Source organism: Hemicordylus capensis, chromosome 5, assembly GCF_027244095.1.
Source record: "Hemicordylus capensis ecotype Gifberg chromosome 5, rHemCap1.1.pri, whole genome shotgun sequence".
NCBI classification, from domain to species: Eukaryota; Metazoa; Chordata; class Lepidosauria; order Squamata; family Cordylidae; genus Hemicordylus; species Hemicordylus capensis.
This window is the reverse complement of record NC_069661.1, coordinates 166,046,926-166,073,304: the sequence shown is the minus strand read 5'-3', so window position 1 is coordinate 166,073,304 and position 26,379 is coordinate 166,046,926. Positions and strand designations below refer to the sequence as shown.

Below are 26,379 nucleotides of genomic sequence, written 5' to 3'. Positions count from 1 at the left end.
GCAGTCTCCAACCGCCCAGGTTGCCTTGCGCAGTGTGGAACCACTGTTTTATAAAAATTGTGTGAATCTCATCCCAGCCTTTCTCCCTTGCTACCCCTCTTCCTGGCTCTTTCCCCTCTTTGTTTTGTTTTCTCCTCTTTCCCTACCCCCTGGCCAGAATGTGCAGAACTACCACCCTTCTCTTCTCCCTTGCTGACCTCCCACACCTGGGACGTGCTCTGCCTGCCTGCTCACTCTCCGCCACTCTTCTGTTTCACCTGCTCAGTCTGTTGTCGCTGCTTCTCCATCCCTCCATTGCTTGCAGACGCATATCTCCCCAGCATACTTCCCCACTTAATCTCCTCCGCTTGAGCAGCCCACAAGGGAGACAAGTGGCAGTGAGCAATGGTGGGGAGTGGGAGCAAGCAAGTGAAACAACCAGATGCACATTACGATAGTACGAGTAGCTGCAGTGGGTGGGTGGGCAGGCAGAGCCTGCTCTGAGATGGGAAGGCTGGTGAGGGAGGAAGAAAAGAGATGGGGCCTGCAGGCTTTAGCCCAGGAGGTGGGACTGGCAAACAGGAAATGGGGTGGCCCTTTACAGCTTGCTTCAATTGGGCAAATGCCTTGGGCCACAAAAATTATGTATGCAGGCTGCGAGCTGCATGTTTGACTCTATTGATTTAAAATATCTTGCTCAAATCAGTTACTGATTTAAACATCCTACTGAAAAGCACTTTTGCCATATATACGTTTATTGTATGCTTACAGCTATTATGGAAAGGAACATAAGAACAGCCCTGCTGGATCAGACCCAAGGCCAATCTAGTCCAGCATACTGTTTCACACAGTGGCCCACCCGATGCCACTGGAAGGCAGGAGTTTTATGGCACGTGGAAAATTTGTCCACGTGCCATAAAACTTGTACACCATCTTTTCTGATTCTTTTCCAGATGCCATAGGGTAAATAAAATTGATCAGTTCCTAAAAAGATTGACTTTTTGTTGGCAAAGAAATGTCAAAAAGTGTTACTCAAGCATGTCATCAACCTATCTCACACTGCTTTCATTGAGCCACATGTCATAAACTGTTACCACAACTGCTGTAATGACAACTAATCCTGATAGACCTACAGCCTGCAAATTATGGATTCCCTATTAACCATTTTATGCACTGTATTTTGGTACTCCTGTTATTTGAAAACTAAAATACTCCGCCCAGATTGCCCATGTTAAAGAAAACGGAATGATATCAGTGGACAACAGCAGCATTTGACTGAGAAAAGGGATCCGAGACAGACTTTTAAAGAAAATCCTTTACAAAATGGCATAAAATGGGGTTTTTGCAGAGCTAAACAAGTAGAACAAACAGAAATTAAAGCCAAAAAGAAAGACACTGTTAAAAAGAACAGGAAATACAATGTTGTGTGTGACGTTTCATTTCAAATCACTATAGGGCATATGCACACATACTTACTTTTAAGCAATCTGGTTGCCAAATTTGTACAGCAGTTCTTCAAGGGTATGTGGCCTGTATATATCTAACAAGCTGAACCATTACCGCTATGAGATGATCAATTATACTACTACTGAACATACAGTGTACCTAGAAACACAGTGCCTTGATTCTCTTCTCAAGAACTCATCCTGATTATGCAGCCTTACTGATTTTTACCTTGTTCCAACACCAGCATGTCTCCAGTTAGAGTTCCCAACTTTCACCAATCTGCTTCTTTACCATAAATAAAGAAGCCAGGCCCTCTGAAACTTTTCATAGCATGGAGATAAAGTGGCAACAACCTCACCAGCTTAATTCCTGTACATCTGTGTGCTCTTAAAAACATAGGAACATGGCATGCAAAAAAAAAAAAAAGTTGTTAGCCCTATGTCCACTATTAGACCTGTTTTGACTCTTCATATAGTCCTGAATCCGTTATGTTATTTAACCACATCCTATATTTTTGCAGCACACGGAATAACAAATCTGTGACAATCTGAGGATGGAGTGGGGGAAAAGCATACATAGAAAACTTCTTGTATTTTCATTCTTAAATGTCAAGGTCAATTATGTTTGTATCCCTTGCAATATGAAGTTGTATGAAGTAAAACATACATTGGTGAAAGACAAATATTCTTTTCAAGAGTTTAGTCAAGTTGGATAAAATATCTTTCAAGATGGCCTGAATGCAAATTGTGCCCAAGTATTATTACATATGATATTGTCCACATCTTAATGCAGAGAAAGAAGCAAATGAATTATTGCAGCCTAGCAGACTTGACTAGGGCAAAAGACAGACAACAAAACAATAGAACAGAACCTATTGAGTTTTCTAGAATTGGATTCCTATCCAATATTCAAAAAACAAAAAATCAGAACAAAATTACACATCACACCTATTAAGCCTTCAAATTTTATTGTCACTAATTCTGTGGCAAAATCTTACCACACCTTCCCCCCCACCCCCACAGTGGTACTGTCACTTACGCAGGAGCTACACACGCAGACCAAGGGCATACCCTTAGGGTAGAAAACATAGTATAAAGAAACAAATAGCGTCACAGGTAATACTCCCAGGTGTGAGTTGAATCCCATGGATAAAATAGAACACAATAACTCAGCATACATCTACATGTTAAAGAGTATCCATCATAGAAATACCAAACCTTCTGACTGTACATTGTACACCAAAACATCATGGGATCCATTTTAGCCACATAAGTATTTCCTTTAGACATTGAAGAGTGGGCAGCTGTTGTGCAAATATGCCCCAGCTTTCCATTCAGTGTAACAGCACACAACTAGAAGGTCCCCCAAAGGGCAAGTGTTGATACAAGAGAAGCCAGCCGCATGACTAGGTAGCCTGTACTAACTCTCTTGCTAACTGATCAAAGAAGCACCTTTTTAAAGTGGTGATTCTCCTTACTGAGCAGGGGGAGAGCAACATAAGAACAGGCCCTATCCATCCCCAGCACAACATCCTTCCCGTGGCTGTTGCTGGTGTCTATCATGTTTCTTTTTTAGATTGTGAGCCCTTTGGAGACAGGGAGCCATTTTATTTATTTATAACTCTGTAAACCGCTTTGAAAACTTTTGTTGAAAAGCGGTATATAAATCGTCATATTCATACTACTCAAATTGTTCCTGTCCATCATATAGGCAGGATGGGGGAGAAGACCCAGCACAGTTTTAAGCACATATGTTGCAGAACCTGAATACATGGCACCTTTGCATCCAGTCCTGTAATGGGGCATTGTGAAGACAATCAAGGGTATGATGTGAAAGGCATACTCAAGATTAGTTCATTTGTAAATCTGTATATAATTGTAATATATACAAATTAATATAAAGAAAACAATTGCTTTCCTTATAATCGGAATTTTTATATAAATATACAGCACAATCCTATTCATGCCTACTCAAAAGTAAGTCCCGCTGAGTTCAATGGGCCTTACTCCCAGGTAAGTGCATATAGCATTGCAGCTAATTTGGTGTGACTCTTAAATGCTGGTTGACAATTCAGTCAAAGATAAACATTTATGTTATGCTAATCTGTTAATTTTCAAAATGCAAATAATCTCACATTAATTTACATAAAATGGGCTTAAAACTACTGTCAGATATTCAAACCACATCTTTTGCATAAAACCAGGGGCGGGGGGGGGGGATACAAGGAGCACAATCCAGCTAAAGTTAAGCACTTTTAACCTCCCTCACTCTCTGGATTTTAATGGAAGAATTAAGCATGTGCTTCGTTTCTCCCACTGAAACCAATGGAACTTATTAATATCTGTTGAACATCCAAAAAACTAAGTGCTGTACAAAACAAACTATAGAAGTGCTTAATGTAGGCTGGATTATGCATGTATGCAATTTGCAATAATTATTTAAAATAAAACTAGCAGTAAATTAAATAATACAAAGGGGATTGTTTTTCCCTTCCCTTAATACATAAAAATACTAGCACCATACCAAATGCAATGATTTAAAACTTCATGTTGGTAGTTCTTTTTTTAATGACTAACAGAATTATTTTTCAAAGCAAATATGTTAATATGCAAACCAGCTTACAGTATGTCTTATGGACTTTATTTACTCCTCCCCCCGCAAAAAAAACACCCCAAGATTTTTAAAAATGAAATACGATCAAGTAGTAAAACCCAAGTCTCCTTCCAAAGTCAACAGAAAAACTGATTTTGTAAGTTGGGTCTGAACGCCGACCAAAGGGTGAATTAACAATGAGTTCCAACAGAAGCAAATGTAGACATTTCACGACGTATAGTACTGAAAGGAGAAAGTTCAAGCTCTGTAGTATACTCATTGTCATTATCATCGCTTGTCACTGTTGAAGACTTCTGAATGCATTCATCACAGCAACAGCAACAGCATTCCATAAAGGCCCGACTGAACGGCTTGCAAAGACAGAAAAGGAGTACTGGAGTTACACAGGATTTAAAGAACAACAGGAACTGACTAATGAGGTGCAGGAGGTCCATAGTCTGCCGTGACACCCCTGTGGACATGTATGCAGTGACAATATTGCAGATATTTTCAGGAATGATGCAGAAACCATACAAAATGGTCAAAGCCACCACTGTGCAGTTCATCTGACTTTCCAGTTGAATTTGCCGCTTGTTTCCTCTGGTACAAGCCTTTTCCACCTTTCGGATTTTCCTTGCAGTCACCAATGAGCACGTAATTGTAAAAAGCGTCGGCAAGCAAAAGTAACAGCCAAAGTACCACCAGAGTCTTGCACCATCGTATGTGAGTGCCAACACGTAGATGGTGTCAGGTAAGTGAGGAGAGATTTTTACAACACACCGTTCCACGGGAGGACTTCCGGTGATTTCAGAGTCTTCTTTAGTTAACTGGCGCAGAACCACCTCGGGAAGTGCCAACAGGAGAGCCCCAACCCATATAACAGCCAGTTTGGCAGTAGTGGATGTGCAGTTTTCAATCATTTCATAATACATCTGCACATTAGTGGCAGCACGGAAGCGGTCTATACAGAGGGCACATAATGTAAAGGTAGTTACTCCAAGAGATGCTACCTGGATAAGGAAGGAAAATATAGAACAGAGTTTAATATGAATGAAGGCTATAATATACAGATTAATATGAAGGCAGAAACATATCCCAGACTAGTTAGCTACCTGACCCATCAATGAGTTAAGCTGCATTACCTGGATTTAAAGTTAAGTGTTATTGGTTTGAGAGAAGCTTATATTTTGATCCTAAAACCTCCTGCACCACTTAACCATTAGTGTACAAGAGGAAACTTGCACATTGCTGAATCACTGCAGGGTTTCAGATCATTATGCTATGTTGGTCTGGCAGGAATCTTATACAGTCACTACTGCACAACATATCCCAACACTAATCAATGGCTACTAGTCTGGTGGCTATAGGCCACCTCCAGCCTCAGAGGCAATATGCCTCTAAATACCAGTAGCAGGGGAGAAACAGCTAGAGAAGGGGCACATCCTCACCTCTTTCCTGTGGGCTTCTCAGAGGCATCTGGTGGGCCACATCCTGAAACAGGATGCTGGACAAGATAGGCCTTATCCTGCAGTGCTGCTCTTATGTTTAGAATCAGGATGCATGCAGACTTCAAGCCAGTACTGTGTTTATAGAATACGTGCATCTGAGTAAAAAAACTCATCCTGTTCTTTTCTACAGCAGAATTCCCATTTGTTTTAATGGGGGCAAGATGGCCCTTTCAAAGTTTTCTTTTTTTCTATCCTTTGTTTAAGTAAACCTTTGTCATGGTGCACTGAAGCAGTAAAAGGATATGAACAGGAACTGCTAAAGATTTTCCTATTTTCCCTCAGCAGCCTTGCCTTTATTATTAATTAGCCTGGCATCTGCATAGCACATCAGTAAAAACAAAATTGAAATATTGGGCAGCTGACTATAATTTTGCTTATTTCATGTACACTGAGATAATTGAGATTCTGTAATGGGCGCTTTTCAAAATACAGTCTGATCCCTGTCGTAATTTTGAAATATTCTTGTTTATGCACATGTCATAAAAAGTTTTGCAAGGACGGAGAGTCTAATTATATGCAATTATATAAATGTATTATACACACTGGCCTTCAGCATTTAATGGACATATTTGATTGCTAAAAAGTCAATAGCACTGCAAAATACTAGGCGCTTGGGATAAAATCTGGTAAGCTCTGGCAAAAGTAAGGAATTCTCTAAATGACTTTTTGAGAATCAAGCAGCCTCCTTATTAACCTGCAATAGGAGGCATACTTAATTATGTCACAGCAGAACTGTAAATATTTTTTGCAGGCAAACCTATTAATTTAGAGAGTTAAACTCTCAGTGCGACAGTAGAAGAAAAAAGCTTAGTAAACACAAACAAAATGTGCAGAAAAATTGAGAAGAAAAAACATTTTGAGGAAGTCACGATTAGTACAGAGAAAGAGGTCAGAGTTAAAACAGCTTACAAGGAAACTTTTTTACATATCAGTACTGCAAAGTGTCAGACAAGAAAATGTAAGTCTTATTACCTTGACTTTGAAACATTTACATTCTTTCTAGTAGTGTCCTAAAGCTGCATCAGCACATATAACATATAATTCATGTTCAACAAACATGAATCCCAGGTTTCAACAAACCAAGAAACAAGCTCCTGCTAGTTATGAAACTGCAAAAAAGAGAAATAAAAATTGATTCTTTTTTTTAAAAAAAGTTTTTCACCCTAACAGAATTCCTAGCCAGAGTGTAGGATGAACATGGATTCAAATTCCATATCAGCCAAACATCCTTTGGGTGGCCAAGGAAATGTCACCATCTCTTAATTTCAGTTTCGAATCTATAGACTCACAGTGTGGCCACAATGGAATGTGTGCAGCCACACTGGAATACTGTAAACAGTTTTGGTCACCATATCTCAAAAAGGATATTGTGGAACTGGGGGAAAAGTACAGAAGAGTGCAACCAAGATGATCAAGGGTCTGGAGCACCTTCCTTAAGAAATTAGGCTACATTTGTGGCTGTTCTGTTCAGAAAAAAGGTGACAAAGGGGAGACAGGATTGAGGTTGATAAAATTATGCATAATGTGGAAAGAGTAGATAGAAAGAAGTTCTTCTTCTTCTCTCACAACACTAGAACCAGGGTTTTCCCATGAAACTAATTGCCAGGAAATTTAGACGCAACAAAAGGAAGTTATTTCCCCCCCAACACAGCACATACTGTAATTAATCAATGGAATTCTCCGACATGGGATGTGGTGATGCCTACCAGCTAAGACGGCTTTAAGATGAGCTTCAGGGCTGCTCAGCTTCGTTGCTCCTGAAGATTTTGGCCTACAACTCCTGTAATCCTTGGCCATTAGCCACTGTGGCTGGGGATTATGGGAGTTGTAGTCCAATAACAGCTGGGGGCCAAAGCTGAGCAGGCCTGGCTCAGACAAATTCATGGAGTACAAGTCAATCAAGGGCTACAAGTTTTGAGGGCTATAGGCAGCCTCCAGATTCAGATGCAGGATGCCTCAGAATACGCCGCTGCTTTACACAGCTTCCAGGTGCGGTGGTACAGCCAGCTGTAAGCACCTTCTCATTTACTTCTAGAGGTGCCTCTCGGTGTGTCCCCCCATCCCACGGTCCTCCTCAAACCAATTCAAACTGGTTCACAGGCCCACAGTTTGGTCTGAATTATGTCAGAATTTGGACCAACCCATGAAAACTGGTCCGTGCACACCCCTACTGCACAACCCTTAGGGACATATTTCTACCAGTTACAGTGTGTTTTGAAGGGAAGATAGGAACCCCAAAATTCACCCCCACTGCACACTGGGCACACCTTTAGTGGAGAAAGGTGACAAAAAGGTACACAGCTATCTATTATGTATCCACTTCAGTAGCCAGCATCATTACAAGTAGTTCCATTATATTAATTTTGCTGTGGCTAAGGCAAGCAATTAGCATCAAGTACTCTCACATCCTTTAATGTGCCCACTGTTTGGTGAAAATCAAGTACCCCTTATGCAATCTCCCATAGAAGTGCTCCCTGTAATTTCAAGGACAATTTACACCAGGGACCAACTTCCAGATTGCAGGGAGTGCTTCTAGGGGCAGAAGAAATAGGTGAAAAGAACCCCCCTGTGAGCATTACATTTGTGCCTGCACAGACGCAGTGCTTCAGTGGAAGGACTGATGCTTCATTTAGTCTGAATGTGGGCCTATGTATTTTAGATAGGGCTAGTTCAGCAGTTCCTGTCTGGCCCATGTTATAAAAAAGGGGATGTACAAAGAGCATACCTGTCATGACATCTTCTGCAGAAGTTTTTGTTATATCCCTCTACTGCATGGGGGTGGGGTGAGAGAGCTTGTTTATCCAAATGGAACCTCTACATGTGCTTCAAATACTTGTTTAAATAAAGATAAAGTGAAACACTGGGAGGGCATCAGAATGTCCACAGATGGTATCAGGATAGGCACATTCTCACCACATCCCATTAAGGTATCATTTCAATTGGTGTGTCTGTGTCTCACACACACACACACACACACACACACACACACACACACACACACACACAGAGAGAGAGAGAGAGAGCTGCCTTGGTGAGTTCATTCACTCACTGACATGAAACTCTCGGGCCAAACCATGAAAGATAGAAACATGACATTTGGCAGGTTGGTTCCAGACTTTGCCTAGACTACTAGAAAAATAAAAAGTACCAGAAAAATGCATGGAAAACTCTCCCATTGGAAAAGCATGGGAAATGGTGCCTTCCAACAAACTTTGGCAGTTTTCTCAGGTACATTTACAGAGAGGAAGTCCAGATTTTCACAGAATGATGAAGAAACAAGTTATACTGTATTGTTTCAGTTCACTGGATTTCCATCTGTGTTGGATTTACACGGAACTCGCTTAAGAAATTGAAAAACACAAAAAAATTTGCCTGGATATCTTGGTTTGTCTCTCTCATTCAATCTCCTAGAATATGTCTTTCTAGGGGTTCTTAGAAGCAACACTATTATATTCTCAAAACAAAGCTGCTCTTCTGATCATCAACTAGCAGAGTGAAAGTAGAATGCATGGTCATTTCATGGCACTGAAGTAATGCTTGCAACCTGCAAGCCTCTGTGTGTGCGTGTGCGTGATGCAATGTTCTCTCTAACAGGAATTTCCAGCTGTTGTTGACTACAACTCCCAGAATCCCCAGCTGCAATGGCTGTTGCTTGGGGATTATAATAGCAATAGCAATAGCACTTACATTTATATACCGCTCTATAGCCGGAGCTCTCTAAGCGGTTTACAATGATTTAGCATATTGCCCCCAACATTCTGGGTACTCATTTTACCGACCTCGGAAGGATGGAAGGCTGAGTCAACCTTGAGCCCCTGGTCAGGATCGAACTTGCAACCTTCTGGTTACAGGGCAGCAGTTTTACCACTGCGCCACCAGGGGCTCATTATAAGTGCTGTAGTCAACAGCATTGGTGAAAATTGGGAGAGCAAATACATATAAAGACAAGCAGTGCTTAATTTCTAAGGTTAGGAGGCCAGCTTAGGTAACTTTTAGACGTAGCTCCAGCCATATGGGAGCTGCTTTTCTAAGCAGATCTCATCTGACCGGCAGCTGTATCCAAATGATGCATTCATGTGGATGGGGCCAATCTTTCACACAGAATCAGCACCCTTGCTCCCAAGCTGGAACTACCTCTAAAGGGCACCTTACACTGAGGATTCTGCTGGTGCACTTGCTGCATAAGCATCTGGACCAACACTGCCAATTTAGTTTCAGGTGCTGAGGTCATTCAGAGTTATGAAGTGCTGGCATACACAGCTGTCTTTTCAAAATTTTACAGCAGCCCTGTCATCCTCTACAGCAGAGGTAGGCAACGTGTGGCTTTCTAGATGTTGCTGAACATCGCCCCCAACCACAATTAATCACAGCTGGGGATGATGGGAGTTCAGCAATATCTGGAGGGCCACATGTTGCCCACCCCCTGCTCTACAGTATAAATTGAGTAAGGAGTTTAATGTCAAGGCCAGCAGCGGCACAACTACTTCTGTAGCACTGGTATAACAAATGTAGCATTTTACCCCCTGATACTGCTTACCTCTGCCTTCTGCTCACTGCAAGACAAATCCCTTTCTGTTTTGAAACAGCACATTCAGAATTTAAGCCAGAAACAAAATATTTGTGGGGAATTTAGAACAAGTTCTATTGCTGCTCTCCCCTGCTTGCATCTTTAAGACATAGGAACAAAAGAACATAAGAACAGTCCTGCTGGATCAGGCCCAAGGCCCATCTAGTCCAGCATCCTGTGGCCTAGATGCTGACATGAGAACAGAAGCAGGAAAGGAACAGTGACAAGCTTTTCTAATGTCAGAATGGCCAAAAACAAGTATTTAAAAGGAATCCACAGCTTTTTTTGTGGTCTGTGTGTGGGGGGGGGGGGGTGGATATGGAGTTTGGAATTAGCCAGCTATATTTGTGGTGCATCTATTGAATTTGAGACCCACCCAACCTTCAGACCTGTACTGAAACGATTACTGGTTCCTGTGTCAGATTCACCTTTGAGTATTCCAGCCTTATATGATACAGCCGTGTCTTCTACCCACTTCATTATAAAAGTCTCCTTTTTTACTCAACTCCTGCACACATGCTTTTGGGACACAGGGCTAACACTTCTAAGAGCTGCTCATGGTCCAGAATCAGCTCCTAGAAGTTTTAGCCCTGTGTCGCAAAAGCACACACACAGGACGACTGGGGAAGTTGTACAAGGGCTCCCACCACATCCCCACAGAGCCACCTTATATACACACTCCATTAGTCAGGATGTTAGCCAGTGAGTCAATAGGGAAGGTGAAGGAATAATGGTTTCCAATACAGAAAGAAATGTCCCAAATAACTCTTAGAACCTTCTAATGATGAATGTTTGTAGATTAGGAGTGTGCACGGAAGCTCTCTCAGCAGTTCAGTCAGAATTCAAGCCGAATTTGGACCAAATCACCGGTCTGCAAACTGGTCCATTAGAATCAGCTGGAAGTTCAGTTCGTGTGGATGGACTAGGTTGAACCAGTCCAGCCTGGTCTGAGGGGCTCTGCTTGTAAAGGGGAATTGGGCAAGGATTCCCCCTTACAACCAAAGGGGATTCCTACCTCTAAAGGGGCTCAAGGAGTGGGGGCAGGCAAGAGGGTCTGCTGGTGTGTGTTTTGGAGGGAAAGGCCACTGTCTTGACATGCCTTCTTAGTGACACCATGCCCACTTGTTTAGTGCTCAGTTACTACTAATATAGCTGGCTCAATCGGTGGTGTTGGGTAAATAAATCTGTTTCTTGCTACAAATTTCTCAGCTGTGAATAAGAATGATAACTTCCCTCACAAAGAGCTGATCTTGTGGTAGCAAGCATGACTTGTCCCCTTAGCTAAGCAGGGTCTGCTCTGGTTGCATCTGAATGGGAGACTTGATGTGTGAGCACTGTAAGATATTCCCCTCAGGGGATGCAGCCACTTTGGAAAGAGCATCTAGGTTCCAAGTTCCCTCCCTGGCTTCTCCAAGACAGGGCTGAGAGAGATTCCTGCCTGCAACCTTGGAGAAGCCACTGCCAGTCTGTGTAGACAATACTAAGCTAGATAGACCAATGGTCTGACTCAGTATATGGCAGCTTCCTATGTTCCTCAGGTCTCCTTAGTAAGCATGAAGTAAGCCATCACTGTAAAATATTCCACCCACTAGATGTGCATATACATACCAAACATTAAGGATCCATGGTATACAGGGGAGACTGCCTCACAACTTTGATTACAACATCATGTAATGGCTTGCATATGTGACACAGTCCTCACAGTTCAAAAACTGTGAAAAGAGCTTTCTTATAAAATAATGCCATCGCACAAACACGATAGTTATCAACAGAGGCAGCTAAGAGTCATCAAGGTAATTGAGATATAAGATGCTGAGGAATGTACATATGTGTGTCAATTTCTTTTGGTAGTTTTATGAACTGCTACCAAAACACAGAGAAACTGAATCAAGAGTCACCAGAATAGGATTTCTTCCAATGTGTCTCTGTATCACAGAGGGAATTTACCACCTAATGGCACAGCGGGGAAGCAACTTGCCTAGGCAGCACGAGGCTGTCAGTTCAAATCCCCATTGGTATGTTTCCCAGACTATGGGAAATACATATATTGGGCAGCAGCAATATAGGAAGATGCTGAAAGGCATAATCTCACACTGCGCGGGAGATGGCAGTGGTAAACCCCTCCTGTATTCTACCAAAGACAACCATGGGGCTCTGTGGTCACCAGGAGTCGACACCAACTTGACGGTGCAATCTTTCCGTCTACCCCCTAGAAAGCAGCGGGGGGGGGGGCTGTGGTATCTGCCTATGCTTTCATTGAACATGATCGTTCTGTGGGGAGAAAAATAAATAATGTATTCCTATGCATAAAGTGTGTATGAATAATGCAAAAGTAAGGCACTTTATCTTTAGTAACTCTTCTAAACAAATCTGTTTGCTATTATTCATATGATGCTATCTCCTTGGGAACCTCTGAAAAGGTATTTAAGTGACATATTAGCGGGGAATTATTATAAAGGATAAATACAAAAATGAAAATTACTGCTGCTATTACAATTATGATTACTATTTGATATGTATGCCGAACCAAGCTGTGCTATGCACTTTCATACAAGAAAAATCTGGCATAAACATAAAATGTATTTAAAAAAAAAAAAACCACAAAGGACAGTGTTATAATTTCTTGTATGATCTTGTTACCAATTTTCTGCATAATTAGCACCAATTCAACTGTACCAAAGGATAATTACAACAGAAATAGCTAATTAGGAATATTCAATATGTTTTATTTGGATTAGTGAAGATATATGTGTGTGTGTGTACACACACACACACACCCCAAACATATATATTTATGAGTATGTAGGTTAACCAACATATCACACTGCAATATAACTGCTCTTCGTAGTATGAAGTATGCTTCTTAACAAGTGGTTTTAATGTATGTATCTAGCAACAATTCATTTCTAGCACACCAAGGGAATAATTTACGGGACACTTATGCTGGTGTAAAGTCCATAGTTTAATTGGGCTGTAAATAACTAATTCATCATTCAAAATCTACCTTTATGAAAACACTGTCGCTAACTAATGACATAGACAAAACACCTGTAGAGCAAGAACTTGTCACATCAGAGTTATTCTGCTTCTGATTAAAGCTATTAATCAACAATGCATTTTCTGTGGATATTTCAGTGGAACTACTCAAGGAACCTCTTGCTTGCTAGTCAAGTCATTTCCCACGGCGCCATTAGGTTGGTGCTGGTTCGAATCCTTGCTGGTATGTTTTCCAGACGATGGGAAACACCTATATCGGGCTATAGCAGCAATATAGCAGCAATATAGGAAGATGGCATCATCTCATACTGTATGGGAAATGGCAATGGTAAACCCCTCCTGTATTCTACCAAAGACAACCACAGGGCTCTGTGGTCGCCAGAAGTCAACACCGACTCGATGGCACACTTTACTTTCACTCAAGTAAATTGATCAAAGCTCACAGCCTTAAACATAAGCTTGGGCCCAAGGTATTTTGTGTGAAAAGGTTTCTGAAACTGTCTCTGCCCCTTCTGGACTTACCTTTTTTTTTTTTTTGCTACTATCACAGTTGCATGTTTTGGGGCCCCCATGGCAACAGGGATGATACTCCCCAGAACTTTAGCAATTCTTCCCAGGATTCCCTAGAGCGAGGACAGGAAACATTGTCAAGTGAGGGCAATACTGCTTTCCCTCAGTCTAGGAATCCTGGGGAGAAAGAAATGGCAGCTACCACCACTGAGACTCTGGGAAAATATATCTTCACTACTAGCAGCAAGACTTCTGTCAGTTTTACTCTATTTTGTACCCACTGAATATCATAACAGCACCAACTATGCAGCATGAGAACAGGAGCACTATGTAAACGTTGTATGTTTCGTGTTCTTCTATTTAAGGCTGCAAGTCTCATCCACAAGGGTAGTCCCACTAAATTAATGGCACTGCTCCAGAGTATATGGATTTATTAATTTACAATATACACATCTGAATTGTTTTAAATAGATTTGACAATACATTTTCCAAAAACAGGGTCACTTGATGCACACAATTTAAGCTATAAACAATTTTCAATTTTTGTTTTTAACTAGACTCACAAATATAATGCTAGCAAAAGAGATTTCCAAGGAAAATGCAAATTCAGCATATGAATGAGATTGTTTCCATAGCAAATTGAAGTCTAGAAATACTTTTAGGAAGTATGACTTGAAATTAAATAGCTGTTACTTAATTCCTTTATTTTGTTTATTAGCTACAGGCAAATTACCATAAAATTGGATTTTACTATTTTAAAAGTCTTTTGGGAGCCTCTTTTCCAGCAAAATGGTATTGTTTATGGGTACAGATTCTCACCAAACTAATGAAACAGAATTGACTGCACCCAAGTATTCTTAAAAGATTAGCCCACGTAAGGCTCTGAGGATTACCATGGCAAGATGCCATTAACCCAAAGGCCTTAATGTTCATGACTTCATGGTATGTAATTAACATCATTTCCATATTTTCTTTTTCATGAATAACACAAAGGTCAAACCAAGCTTGGTTCAACTCTTCCAAGATCTTTGTTTATGCTTAGAAAATCATGCAGTTTTAAGAACACTTGGGATACTTTTACTTGTCAACTCATTTATAAGAACTGATTTAGGCCAGCCCATATATACCTTTGATTGTGGTTCTTACCACACAGTTTCTCCTTCTTAGCCAGCACCACACCATGCCTATAATGTATGAATGTTCTGGTCACATGGATATGTAAAATCATCTGAGTACTTGACATACCAACATTCCTTTTCAATCAGGGAGGATGTGCACAAAGCAGATTTTGCAAATAGTTTTGAGCTTGAAACAAATAGCAAAATCCTCAAATCGATTCATCAAAACAGCAGCCAGAGCTGGCTGTTTCAATGAATCAACCTCAAAACTCTTCAAATATTTTGAGCGCCATTTTGAGGGGAGACCAATCAGTAGACCAACTCTTCCCAGAAAAATAGTCCTGTTTTTCTGGGAAGGAACTGGTCTACCAATTGGGGTTGGCAGGTAGACCAGTCCTCCGAGGCTGGCTGATTTGCTAAGTCCAGGGCAGAGGCCATCTACCTGCCTGGTCATGCCTAATAGGGCTGTTTTTCCAGGGAGAGCTGGTCTACCAATTGGAGTTAGTAGGCAGACCAGCCCTCTGCTCTGGACTTAGCATGTCAGCCCAGCTTGGAGTATTGGTCTACCTGGTAGACCAGTCCTCCGAGGCAGGCCAATGTGCTAAGTCCAGAATAGAGGGCTGGGTCCACCCACTGACCCCAATCAGTCGACCAGCTCTCTCCAGAAAAATAGGCCTCAAAATGGCATTTGAAACAGTCAATAAGGCTATTCACACCAAGCTGAGGGAGCCCAGCCCAGTTTTGCACACACATGTGAACTACCGGGATCAGGCCCTATCCTGGCAGCAACATGGCCCAAACTTGCCGAAACAGCCACCCTTGAAAACAAAGTTAAGGGAGAGAGTAATCCCTCAACCCCTTTTTTTCATTGTGTGGCATGCTACCACACTACGGGGAGCCCAGGAAGGGGAGGGTGGATCCCCACAATGTACCTCACACTCATGATTGGTACCATGCAGCACCACATAATAAACGGTGCGCATACCTGCATGGTGCACCATTGTATTTCTGAGGGCCAGGATGACATCCTGGCCCCCAACCCTCTCGGCTGCCTTGGCCCAGCAATGGCACCTTGATAATCTGTGGGGAAGTTAAGTTTAACCAGCCTTCCCCACAGACTGCCCTCTAGCCCTTCTCATGGATCATGAGAAGAAGCTCAATATGTTTCAAGTTGAAATGGGGCTGATTTGTTTTGAGCTTAAAATATCCGAAACAGCCTTTTTCAAGCTTGAATCAATTCAAGCACGGATCGATTTGCACATCTCTAATCAGGGCCATTGATGATGGCCATGTCGGAGGCAATCATCCATTTGATCCTACACATGATCAAAAAGTCAATATAGTACTGATGGCATGGGAACTGGACGGAAGGGAGAGGTGGCAACCATGAGACAAAAGCCCTGTTCAGACATTATGTTGTACGTGCATACAAGTACATGTATACATGTACACATTTTTGTGTGAATGAACATATATGCCTACATTTTGAAACTGAACCTGGGTACAGCCCCCCTCAAATCCAGAGTACAGATAAATAAGTGTACATGCATTGAATATGTGAACAACTGTATGTGTGTATAGACTGCTACATGCATGCACACACTGTATGTGCATTGAACATAATAAGGCTGTTCTCCCAAGCGGCCTAACCCAAGCTAGGGCAGCCCAGCCTGGCTTCGGTTGCTTGTATGGAGCACCGGAATCTGCAACGATCCTGGCACTGCCTGCTCGCCTGACCCAGCATTTTACCCCAGACTTTTACCGACGTTAAGGGTGTGAGTGCACCCTTAACCCTGGTGCCAGGGTAGTGTGGGTGCTAGGGCTGCTTGCCCGAGCATGCACAGAGCTGGGCTCCTAGAGTAGCCATCTCATGGGGGTATCCCCTAATACACTTCGTTCATTGCGTGGTGCATTGTGGAATGCATGCAGGCCAAGACACATCATTCCAGTCTCCAGAGATCTGTGCTGTGTGCAGCAACGCGGACTGTCTGGGAGTATGGTTTGCACTCCCTGCTGCTTTTTCTGGACCATCTGGGGGCGGGGGGGAAGGTAAAGTCTGTGCAGCCTTCCCCCTACTCGATTGTCTCCCAGTCGTGTGAATATCCTTAATGTGTGAATAGGGCTAAAGATAATGAAGCTCTTCTCACAATTGGTGAAAATAGCTTCTCGTAGGTCTGTGGGGAGAGTGGGTTTGCCCGACCCTCCCCACAGATGTGCACTCACCCATCACTGGGTAGGTGGATTGGCCACCCAGACGAGCAGTGGGACTTCTGTGGGCCACCTGCACCTTGCTTGGGCACTCCAGGGGTTGGGTGCAGGGCATGTGAATAGCTTCAATGTCTGAACTGGGGCTAAGACACTGCTTCAAACAGAAGGATGAAAGCTGTTGGGCTCAAGATGAGCTAAATTGCCAGCATAGTAATAATCAGATTGCTTCACCCACACTCCCAGATCATGACTAAGCATGCACCAGCAAACTCCCGAAAAGTGGGTTGAACAGTGGTGTGCTAAGTCACTATTGTAGCATGTTGTGGAGAACAGAAAACTCCTCTATGAATGAGCAATGCTCCATCAATGAACTCTCCCACTTTACAGAATGAAAACGAAGCTATATCTGAAATGTAAACACAATCGCTCCTAAGTGTCCCCTCTGACCTGCTTTAAAGACAGCCCATGGTATTCAGGGCAGGGCAGGGCAGGGCAGGCAGCAAAGAAGTAGTTCTTTTCTGCCCACATTGCTTCTGCAAATTCATGTCCAGCTGAGTTGTCTAGGGTTGTGAGAGGGATAGTATGTACCCATCCCACTTGAATTTAAACTTGGAACCATTGGTTACTCGCTGTGACGTTTATGACTTTTTCATATTTGGGTTGAACTAGATTCCACAGTTACTGCAGAGTCTACTGTGGAAGTGTCCAGAAATTCCTTTTATGGGATTAGATTGGATCATTTTCAGTTTGCGACTCCTGAGGAAGTGCTTTGGACTATGCGTCCTACAACCTGTTCTCTTGAACCTTGCCCAACTTGGCTAATCTCATCTGGTAATTATATTGTCAGAGAGGGTCTGGTAAATATTATAAATCCTTCTGAGGGAGGGCAGGATGCCTTCTTGTCTTAAGGTGGCTATTATTAGACCACATTTGAAGAAAACTGCACTGGATCCCTCAGAGTTAGCTAATTAAAGACTGTTTCTAATCTTCCATGGTTAGGCAAGGTAATTGAACAGGTGGTGGCTTCTCAGTTCTAGGCAGTTTTGGATGAAACAGATTATCTAGACCCATTTCAAACTGGCTTTCATGTGGGCTATGGGGTTAAGATTGCCTTGGTCAGCCTGATGGATGATCTCCAACTGGCTATTCACAGAGGGAGTGTGACTCTGCTGATCCTTATGGATCTCTCTGTGGCTTTCAATACATCGCCCATGGTATCTTTCTGGAACGCCTGAGAGAGGTGGGATTGGATGGCACTGTTTTACAGTGGCTCCGTTCCTACCTCTTTGGTAGATTCCAGATGGCGTCACTTGGAGACTGCTGTTCTGCAAAGCGAGAACTAAAGTGTGGAGTTCCACATAGCTCTAAACTGTCTCCAATGTTCCTTAACATTTACAAGAAACCGCTGGGAGAGATCATCTGGAGGTTTGGTGCAGGGTGTTATCAAGATGCTGTTGACACCCAGATCTATTTCTCCATGTCAACCTCATCAGGAAATGGCATCTCTTTCCTAAATGCCTGCTTAGAAGCAGTAATGGGCTGGATGAGGGATAACAAATGGAAGTTGAATCCAAATAAGACGGAGACACTGACTGTGGGGTGTCGAGATTCAAGCGATCGTTTAGATTTGCCCATCCTAGATGGGGTTACACTCCCCCGAAAGGTCAGTTACATAGCTTGGGAGTGCTCCTGGACGCAAAGTTCTCTCTGGTTTCTCAGGTTGAGGCAGTGACCAGGAGCGCTTTTTATCAGCTTCAGCTGATATGTCAGCTATGTCCATTTCTGGAGCAGTGTTCCCTCTAACAGGGATTCACAGATATTATTAACTACAACTCCCAGCATGCCCAGCTGCAATGGCCTTTGGCTGGGAATTATGGGAGTTGTAGTCAACAACATCTAGTAATCCCTGTTAGAAGGAACACTGTTCTGGAAGTAAATGGGACCATAAAACAGTGGTACATATGCTGGTAACCTCCAGGCTTGACTACTGTAATGCACTCTATGTAGGGCTGCCTTTGTACGTAGTCCAGAATCTACAATTGGTACAGAATGTGGCAGCCAGAATGTAGTCCCTTCATGTTGTCCTGGACAACATGAAGGGACCACTTAACACCAATTTTAAAAGAACTGCACTGCCTGCTGATATGTTTCTGCGCAAAATACAAAGTGTTGGTCATCTCCTATAAAGCCCTTAACAGCGTAGGCCCGGGGTTTTTAAGAGAGTGCCTTCTTTGTCATGAACCCTGCCACCTGTTACAAACTTCTGGAGAAGTCCAGTTACAGTTGCTGCCAGCTTGTATTGTGGCAACCTGGGACCGGGCTTTCTCTGTGTCATATGCTTTGGAATATGCTCCCTGCTGAAATAAAAGCATCTTCTTCTCTGTTTGTTTTCAGGAAGACCCTCAAGACTCACCTGTTCTCACAGGCTTTTAATTAGAACTAAATTTAATAATTTGTTTTAATCACTGTTTTATGATATTGTTTTTATTGTGTTTTGTGGATTTTAATCTGTGACTTTTAGATTGTTTAAAATTTTGTATACCACCTAGAGATGTATATATCAGCTGGTATAAAAATATAATAAATAAATGTAAACTGAAGGGGAAAGTTAGCAACTTGTTCAGTACTGAGGACTACTGTATATCATAACTTTAAAAAAACTGCCACCACCTTACACCTGCAAATATTATTATTAGAAATGCAGGACCCATATGTCATTCACTGAAAGGTTCTTTATTTACAATTTAGCCTCACTGTTTAATTTAGCCTCAAATTTAGCCTCAAAACAGAGCCCACAGGGATATAGTCCTCTGAACATGTTTGGTTACCAGTCACCACATTGTTGAGAACCCAGAAAAGCCAGGATTGCCATGGACAGAAAGCAAAATTACCCCTGAGCGAAAACTAGCTGCATGAGAGTCACTAATGGTAATACACATCTTCAATTGCCAAAATTTAGATTGTAAGCTCCTCAAGGCAACAAAATGCTGTGTTTTTGCATGTGTTGCACTGTAAGGTACCATATGCACCAACAGTGGTACATAAAACAACATTTCCATGATACCTTCACAAAAGCCTGCCCCCAGTTCTCTGTGGTGGAAATGACAGCATTATGTTCACATATGGCAGTATTATTTTCACAGTGATTAAGGGAATATGAAAGGCAGTGTGTAGGATAATTTAGTGAAATATTTCAATTTTCACACCAAGTCCTGGAAATGCTGGACAGCCCCTTTAAACACTGGTTGTGCAGAACAAATCAACCCACTGTAATTAAACCGGATTTAATACTACCATGGGGAAACTGGCAGAGGTGGTAGAACACGTCCAGTATTTGCTCCAGCAGTAAACCAATGGAAATATACTTTTGTTTGGTTTTGGAACAAAAGGCTAATGTTACCGATGTATACATTATGAAAAGTGTAATGAAAGTGGATAAAGGACAATATGTTGCTTTCTCTTGTGACCTTAGAATTGGATTCACCTAGTGAGCCCTTTCTAATGAACAGTGAGAAAGGGCAATAGGGTTAGCAGGGATGAAGCCCTGAAGAGCTGACCTCCCCACAGATGAGCAGTTTCCTTTCCTTGGGCAGGACTGCTGCCACCAGGAGCTCCGAAGGTCAGGGTGCCAGGATGCATCGCCTCCCCCGCCGAGCTCCAATAACACACCATGAATGAACCCTCTCCCTGCACAATAAGATCCCAGTGCGCCAGATGGAGGTGAGACGTGGACACTCACACTTCTCTCACCAGTGACTGGATGGTGACAAGATCATCCAAACTGGTCCAGTGTTAATGCATTGAATCTGCTGTCATAAGATATGGTGACAGCCACCAACTTAGATGGCTTTAAAAGGAGATTAGACACATTCCTAGAGGACAGCTCTATCAACAGCTACTCTATATGACAGCTAAATGGAACCTCCATGTTCAGAGGCAGTGCGACCTCTGCCTCTCAATGTCAAATGCTAGTGTCAAATAACTGTTGCCTGCAAGTTCTGCATGGGCATTTCTCTGAGACATCTGGCTGGACCCTGCTGGAAACAGGTTGCGGGGCTAATAAGCCTTTGGTCTGAGCCCATAGAGCTGTTCTTACATTCTCACTACCACAAATGCAGACTGAAAAGTATGGGTCCTATTTACACCCTTCCCTGGGGTCAGCCACTAGGGAGTATTCTAAGGCCCCAAATCTTCACCACGTTGACACTTTGAGGATAATGGCTCCAGTACTGCCAATCAAACTCTGAATGAATGGGCAGTTTTTTATAATGACATGTAAATGTATCTTCAGTCCTGTTTATGTTATGTTCAATATGTGTACAATCTGTATACAGTGTACAGATCTAATTGTGCACAGTTATTTACACATTATGTTCAATACACATAGAACAGTGCACTTTTAAAATGACTGCATGTACAATCAGACATTACCTTGTATGGGCATATAGGTGTTTTTACACATATGCATGTATCTGTTTAAATGACTATGCATCTGTTCTTTTAAAAAGTGAGCCTGGGTACAGGCTCCTTAAAACGCAGGATACAGACAAGAAGTGTCCTGTTGTGTGCATTGAACATAATGTGTGAACAGTATGGACATACAGATCTGTATGTGTATACTGTACACAGAGGGTGCATGCACCAGGGGCGTAACGAGGCTTGAGTGGGCCCAGAGACAAAATGTTAAAATGGACCCCTCACTGATACACACACACTTCACAATATATAGTCATGTGACTTGCCTCTGGGGGGGGGGCCTCAAGGCATGGGGGGCCCCAGGCAGCTGCCTCCCCTTACCTAATAGTAGTTACGCCCCTGGCATGCACTGAAGATAATGTCTGAATCGGGCTACAAAAACATGTGCATGTGTAAGACACCTGTATGCATGTGTGAACAGGGCCTTTGTGTCTAGTTCTGTGGTAGAAAAAGGTATGCTGCATTGTATGTTGAATTCTATGGTCCAGGGTCATGTTCAGGCCATAAAGGAGACCATTTATAACCATACATCTTGGGCAATATGTCTTCATGTCAGCCTACCTCCCATACAACACAACTGGGAGGAGAGAGTGCTAATTCACACCCACTCCTCATCAGGATAATCCCTAACATAAATTTAATGTAAATATAATCAATAGAAAGTCCTTCTTAAGACTTAAGGCAAGAACTATTTTTTCCCTTCACTTACACCTCTGCTGTTATTTAAATGAATGATGTGAAACATATTGTCACACAGACAGAGTAATAGCCTGCCAGAATTACTCCACACTACCAAGCAGCTGTAGAGGTTTTCCAGTAAATAAATAAAACAGACAACCTGAATGGTAGCAGGATTAGAGCCAGCTGGCTGAAAGCTTGGCTGGCAAGATATCTGTGCACTTGTCAAGAAGCAGGGATTTAAATGGAACCCAAAGCATTTTAGGGGGGGGGGCACCTAAGCGTGGGACTTGGAACTAACTGGCTATGTTAATAATGCATCTATCGCATTTATGGTTTTCTATCAAGCCAAATTTTTCATGCCTTCATTTTCTAACTTTAGATGGGGGGTGGGGGAACCATTTCTTTTCTTCCGCAGAACTAAAAAGCAACAAGAGCTGAGAAATCTTAAAGTAGTAAGAGCAATACATAACCTTTTCCACACTACATGTATCTTTAAATTTGTAATATAATTACATACCTACAGAGTGTGGGTGTGTACCTTTATGCATTTCTGTCAGTTGTACACATACAAAACACAAGCCTATGTGTTTGTAATATACACATTAAAAGCTCTCTATTCTGATGATATATAGGTTCCTTGGAACTTTTTGTGAAAATGTGGGATATATATCTTATTTATTTGTTATTTTTCTGTGTAAACCGCCCTGAGCCATCTTTGGAAGGGTGATATAGGAATCAATCAATCAAAATAAATAATATCTTTAAATAAATATGTCCCTTTTCATTGTGACTGTATGTTTGCATAGAGAGGATTTGTGGGATTTTTCACTCAATAGTTTTTTATGGTCTCTTAATCCACCAATTAAAGTGGATACTTAGATTTAAATCAATGTAACATTTATTTGAAACACCTTTACTTAGAAGTTAGAAATAAATTTTCCTGCTTTCACTGACTTACTTCCAAGTATGCCTTTAAATCACTGCTATCCTCCCTTCAAATCAAAATGCAAAGGAATACAAATTTTAATCCTAATTCTAACCAATCCTGCCACCCCAATCCAGAAATTGTTATCAACATATAAAAGTAGTCTTCCATGCATAGATCATCTTCCTAAGAATACTTATATGGGTACAAGAATAGAATTATTACAGATAGTTCCTGTGGCTGAGAATCTGTCGACCAGAACCAATCTGTAGAAGTAAATCCCACTTATTTCAATTGACTTACACTCACACCATGTGCTTAGGATCAGGATGCCAATCTTACTGAAGTCTTTGGGACTAAACCAGCTTAAAATGCAAGTATTCTAGCAGAACCAATCACAGGTGCATAAGATAATTATACACCCTCTAAGCAACAGAGTAAAATGAATAAATCAATAAGCTAAACCATTTCATGTCCTAAAACGAACGTGAAAAACATCAAAAATTAACAAACAAAAGGTTTTTAAAAGTGAAAATGAAGCAAAGTATGTGAGCTGAATATTCCAAACGTCTTTCGAAGACCAGGCAAGGGACAATGACTCTTCACTAAATTGTCAGGAAATATGCATTCTCACAAGACTTACCATTAAGAGAGCAATGAGGCTATGATCCCAGTGTGTGAAAGCCACTATGCAATTACAGGTTGTAATACTGAATTATGCTTACCTCAATGTATGGTACAATTTTGCAGGAGAAATCATCTAGCAGCCACTTTTTAGTGAGTTCTTGGAAAATCACCAGAGGCAAGCAGAAAAAAATGATGAGAAAATCCCAAAAGGCTAGGTTGGCCAGTAGGGAGTTGGAGATGCTCCTCATATAGTAGTTGTGGCACACTATACACATCACTGCCATATTACCCATGATCCCAATGCCAAAGATCACTATTGACAGGCACATGACCGCATAGGCACCATAAGACTCTTCAGTCAGTGGGTAAAAAGGGTTCTTGACCCGGGCTGGCCGGAATGTACCATTCCTGTGGGTGCCAGCATCCCTTTCACCCACATGAACAGCAGATCCATTCAAGGGCAGGGACTGGGGAATATCCTTCTCTATCACATTAGCAGGAGTTGTTTGACTGTTCACTGAGTTATTGAAACTTCTGAGAAGATGGCTGTTCTTGGAAGCCATTAGTTTTCCTGCTCTCCCTTTGACCTGGGGTTCACCAACTCCCCGCTTGCTTCTTGTATGCCTCCTGAGGCTAATTCCTACTCTGCCTCTCCTGAGCCCGTTCTCCTGTACTTCAACCTTATGGAGATCCAAGTATTTCCCAGTCCCGAAGGCTACGGAATGATCTTCATTCAATTTGCTTTCGACATGTTCTTCCAAAGGGCCCTCAGTCTGATGTCCTGGTTTCAGAGCCTGAGCTCCATGGGGAGTAATCTGAGCCTCAGTCCAGTCCCTGGCACCAATGTAATCCTCCAGTGGGACCCAGTCCTGCAGGGTTCTAGCTGCAGCTTTGTATCTACCTAAATGCTCTTTCTTCAAGGAAGTCCGGGCAACAATTCCTAACGGGATTCCCCCCATAGGCCAGACAACTTCTTGTCTGGGTGCTACTTGCTGGGGCAGTAGAGAAGCCACCCGGCACCACGATCCACACTCCTTGCTCTTTCTTCCAACGTCCAATGGCCACTCAAGCCCATCTCCTTCCAGTGGTGCCTGGGGCAAAGCCACTTGGGCAAAGGAAGACAGAGTGGCCAGAAGCCAAGCCAAGCCAAAGTGTGGCTTGAGAGGATGCATGGTCAGGAAGAAACCTGGGTGCCCTCCAAGGCTCCTTTAGAAACAGCAGCTGCCCACGCTGGTGAGGTTGCCACTTAGGCACATTTCACCAATAAGCTAAGCCACACCAAGTACAAAGATGAGAAGTAATCCGGAGAGTAGTCATCAATAAATGATACTGAGTTTTGCTTCTGGTTTCCCCCATCCCACGCCTCGACAGGCTTCAAGTTCCAGTCATGTCCTCGCCAGATGTATCCAAGATCACCGAGAGAGAGGAGGAACCAAACCTCACAGAGAAGAAAATAAAATAGAAGGAAAAAAGACTCTTCCTTGTCCAGGCGAGGGATTTTTCTCCCGCGGCCACTTCAGCCTCTCGGGAGTGGGACAGACTATGAAAAGTTGCATCAACCACGTCTCCGATGATGAATGTAGCCAGTGAAAGCGGCACTGCTGGAACATACACCCACCCGCCTATCCCAGCCAGCGCTCCGCCTTTTCCAGCGACGGTTGCCTTGAGGTTGCCTGCGTTGCATCCTCTGGAGATTGCCATTAGCCGGTTGCCTGCTTGCAAAGAGCGATCGCTGGGAAAAGGCTAGGAGAGCGCTCCATTCGCTTTGCTTGCCTCAATTGCGAAAGGCGGAATCGCGCTCCTCTTCAAGCACCTCGCCGTAAACAGGTTGCTGCCTGCAACCCAAGCGCTGGAAGAGCTTTGCAAAAATCAGCAGAGAACGCTCGGGCTGACAGGAAGGATCGCAGTTCAGGGAGCTGCGCTAGTAGCAAGGGGTTCTCTTCGGAAAGAGAGAGAAACAGGGAGAGCGCCAATTAGTAACCCGACTAGCCGCAAAGTTGCTTCCAATCCCCGTGGCAAGTTCGGTGGGAGCAGCGCCGAGAGTCCGCGCTTCGAACAACGTGTTGCTCCCGCCTTTCTTCCTCCTTTGCAAAACAGACGGGCACGGAGGAGCAGCCAATGTGGAGAGCAGCAGTCAGATAGCGAGCAACTGCATGGAAGAGCGCGGTGGGTGAAGAGGGAGATGCAGAAAGAGGAGCGCTAGAGGGGCTGTGTTGTTGTTCTGATGCTCGTGCGCGCGGGTCAAGTCAAGGAAGAGTCGACGACTGCTGCTGCTCCTTCCCTCCCTCTCCTCCGGGCTCCAGTCAGACGTTGGCAACCGGCTTCCCTGGGCGGCTTACGCTTCACTAAGCCCTCATGCAACATCCACTCGCGCTTTGTGGCGGCTTCGAAGGGGGAGGGGGCAGAGGTCTGTAGTGCGCAGGCGCGGCTCTCCTGCGCTCGTTCCCAGCCCCTTCTTCTTGCCCCAGATCCCGGGAGGCGGCGAGGAGAAGACGAGCTTCGGGAGCCACAGCCACGCCATGCCTTTTCCACATGTAACTAGGCGCACTTGTTTTGCCATTAGCCCAGAGGGCGGCTCCGCCTCGCGTCGGGTAAAAGCAGACATGAGCCGCTCGAAGAAGCCCGGCCGGGGCGCGGTTATTTCAGCCAAGGCCTAACAGAGGCGAACCTGGCTGCTCTTATCAATGTGCCAGCCCGAGAGCGCGTGAAAAGCGGAAGTGTATTCATTGGTTGGCAACAAGATCC

The 26,379-nt window shown here is 43.1% G+C and overlaps 1 protein-coding gene across 1 annotated transcript; it reads right to left on the bottom strand.

Annotated features, from left to right (window-relative positions):
- Positions 1 to 2,375: 2,375 nt before the first annotated feature.
- GPR37 (G protein-coupled receptor 37) lies at positions 2,376 to 26,379 on the bottom strand. The gene is made up of 2 exons (XM_053257527.1): positions 23,733 to 26,379; positions 2,376 to 5,027 (listed from the first exon to the last, which is right to left on the bottom strand). The coding sequence occupies exons 1-2, from the start codon at positions 24,804 to 24,806 to the stop codon at positions 4,209 to 4,211; spliced, it is 1,893 nt and encodes a 630-aa protein (XP_053113502.1). The 5' UTR covers positions 24,807 to 26,379; the 3' UTR covers positions 2,376 to 4,208.

Coding starts and splice junctions, on each gene's coding strand:
- GPR37 (XM_053257527.1), bottom strand. CDS start 24,806: ATGCATCCTCTCAAGCCACACTTTGGCTTGGCTTGGCTTCTGGCCACT. Junction 5,028..23,732: donor AAATTGTACCATACATTGAG/GTAAGCATAATT, acceptor TTCCTTATCCAG/GTAGCATCTCTTGGAGTAAC.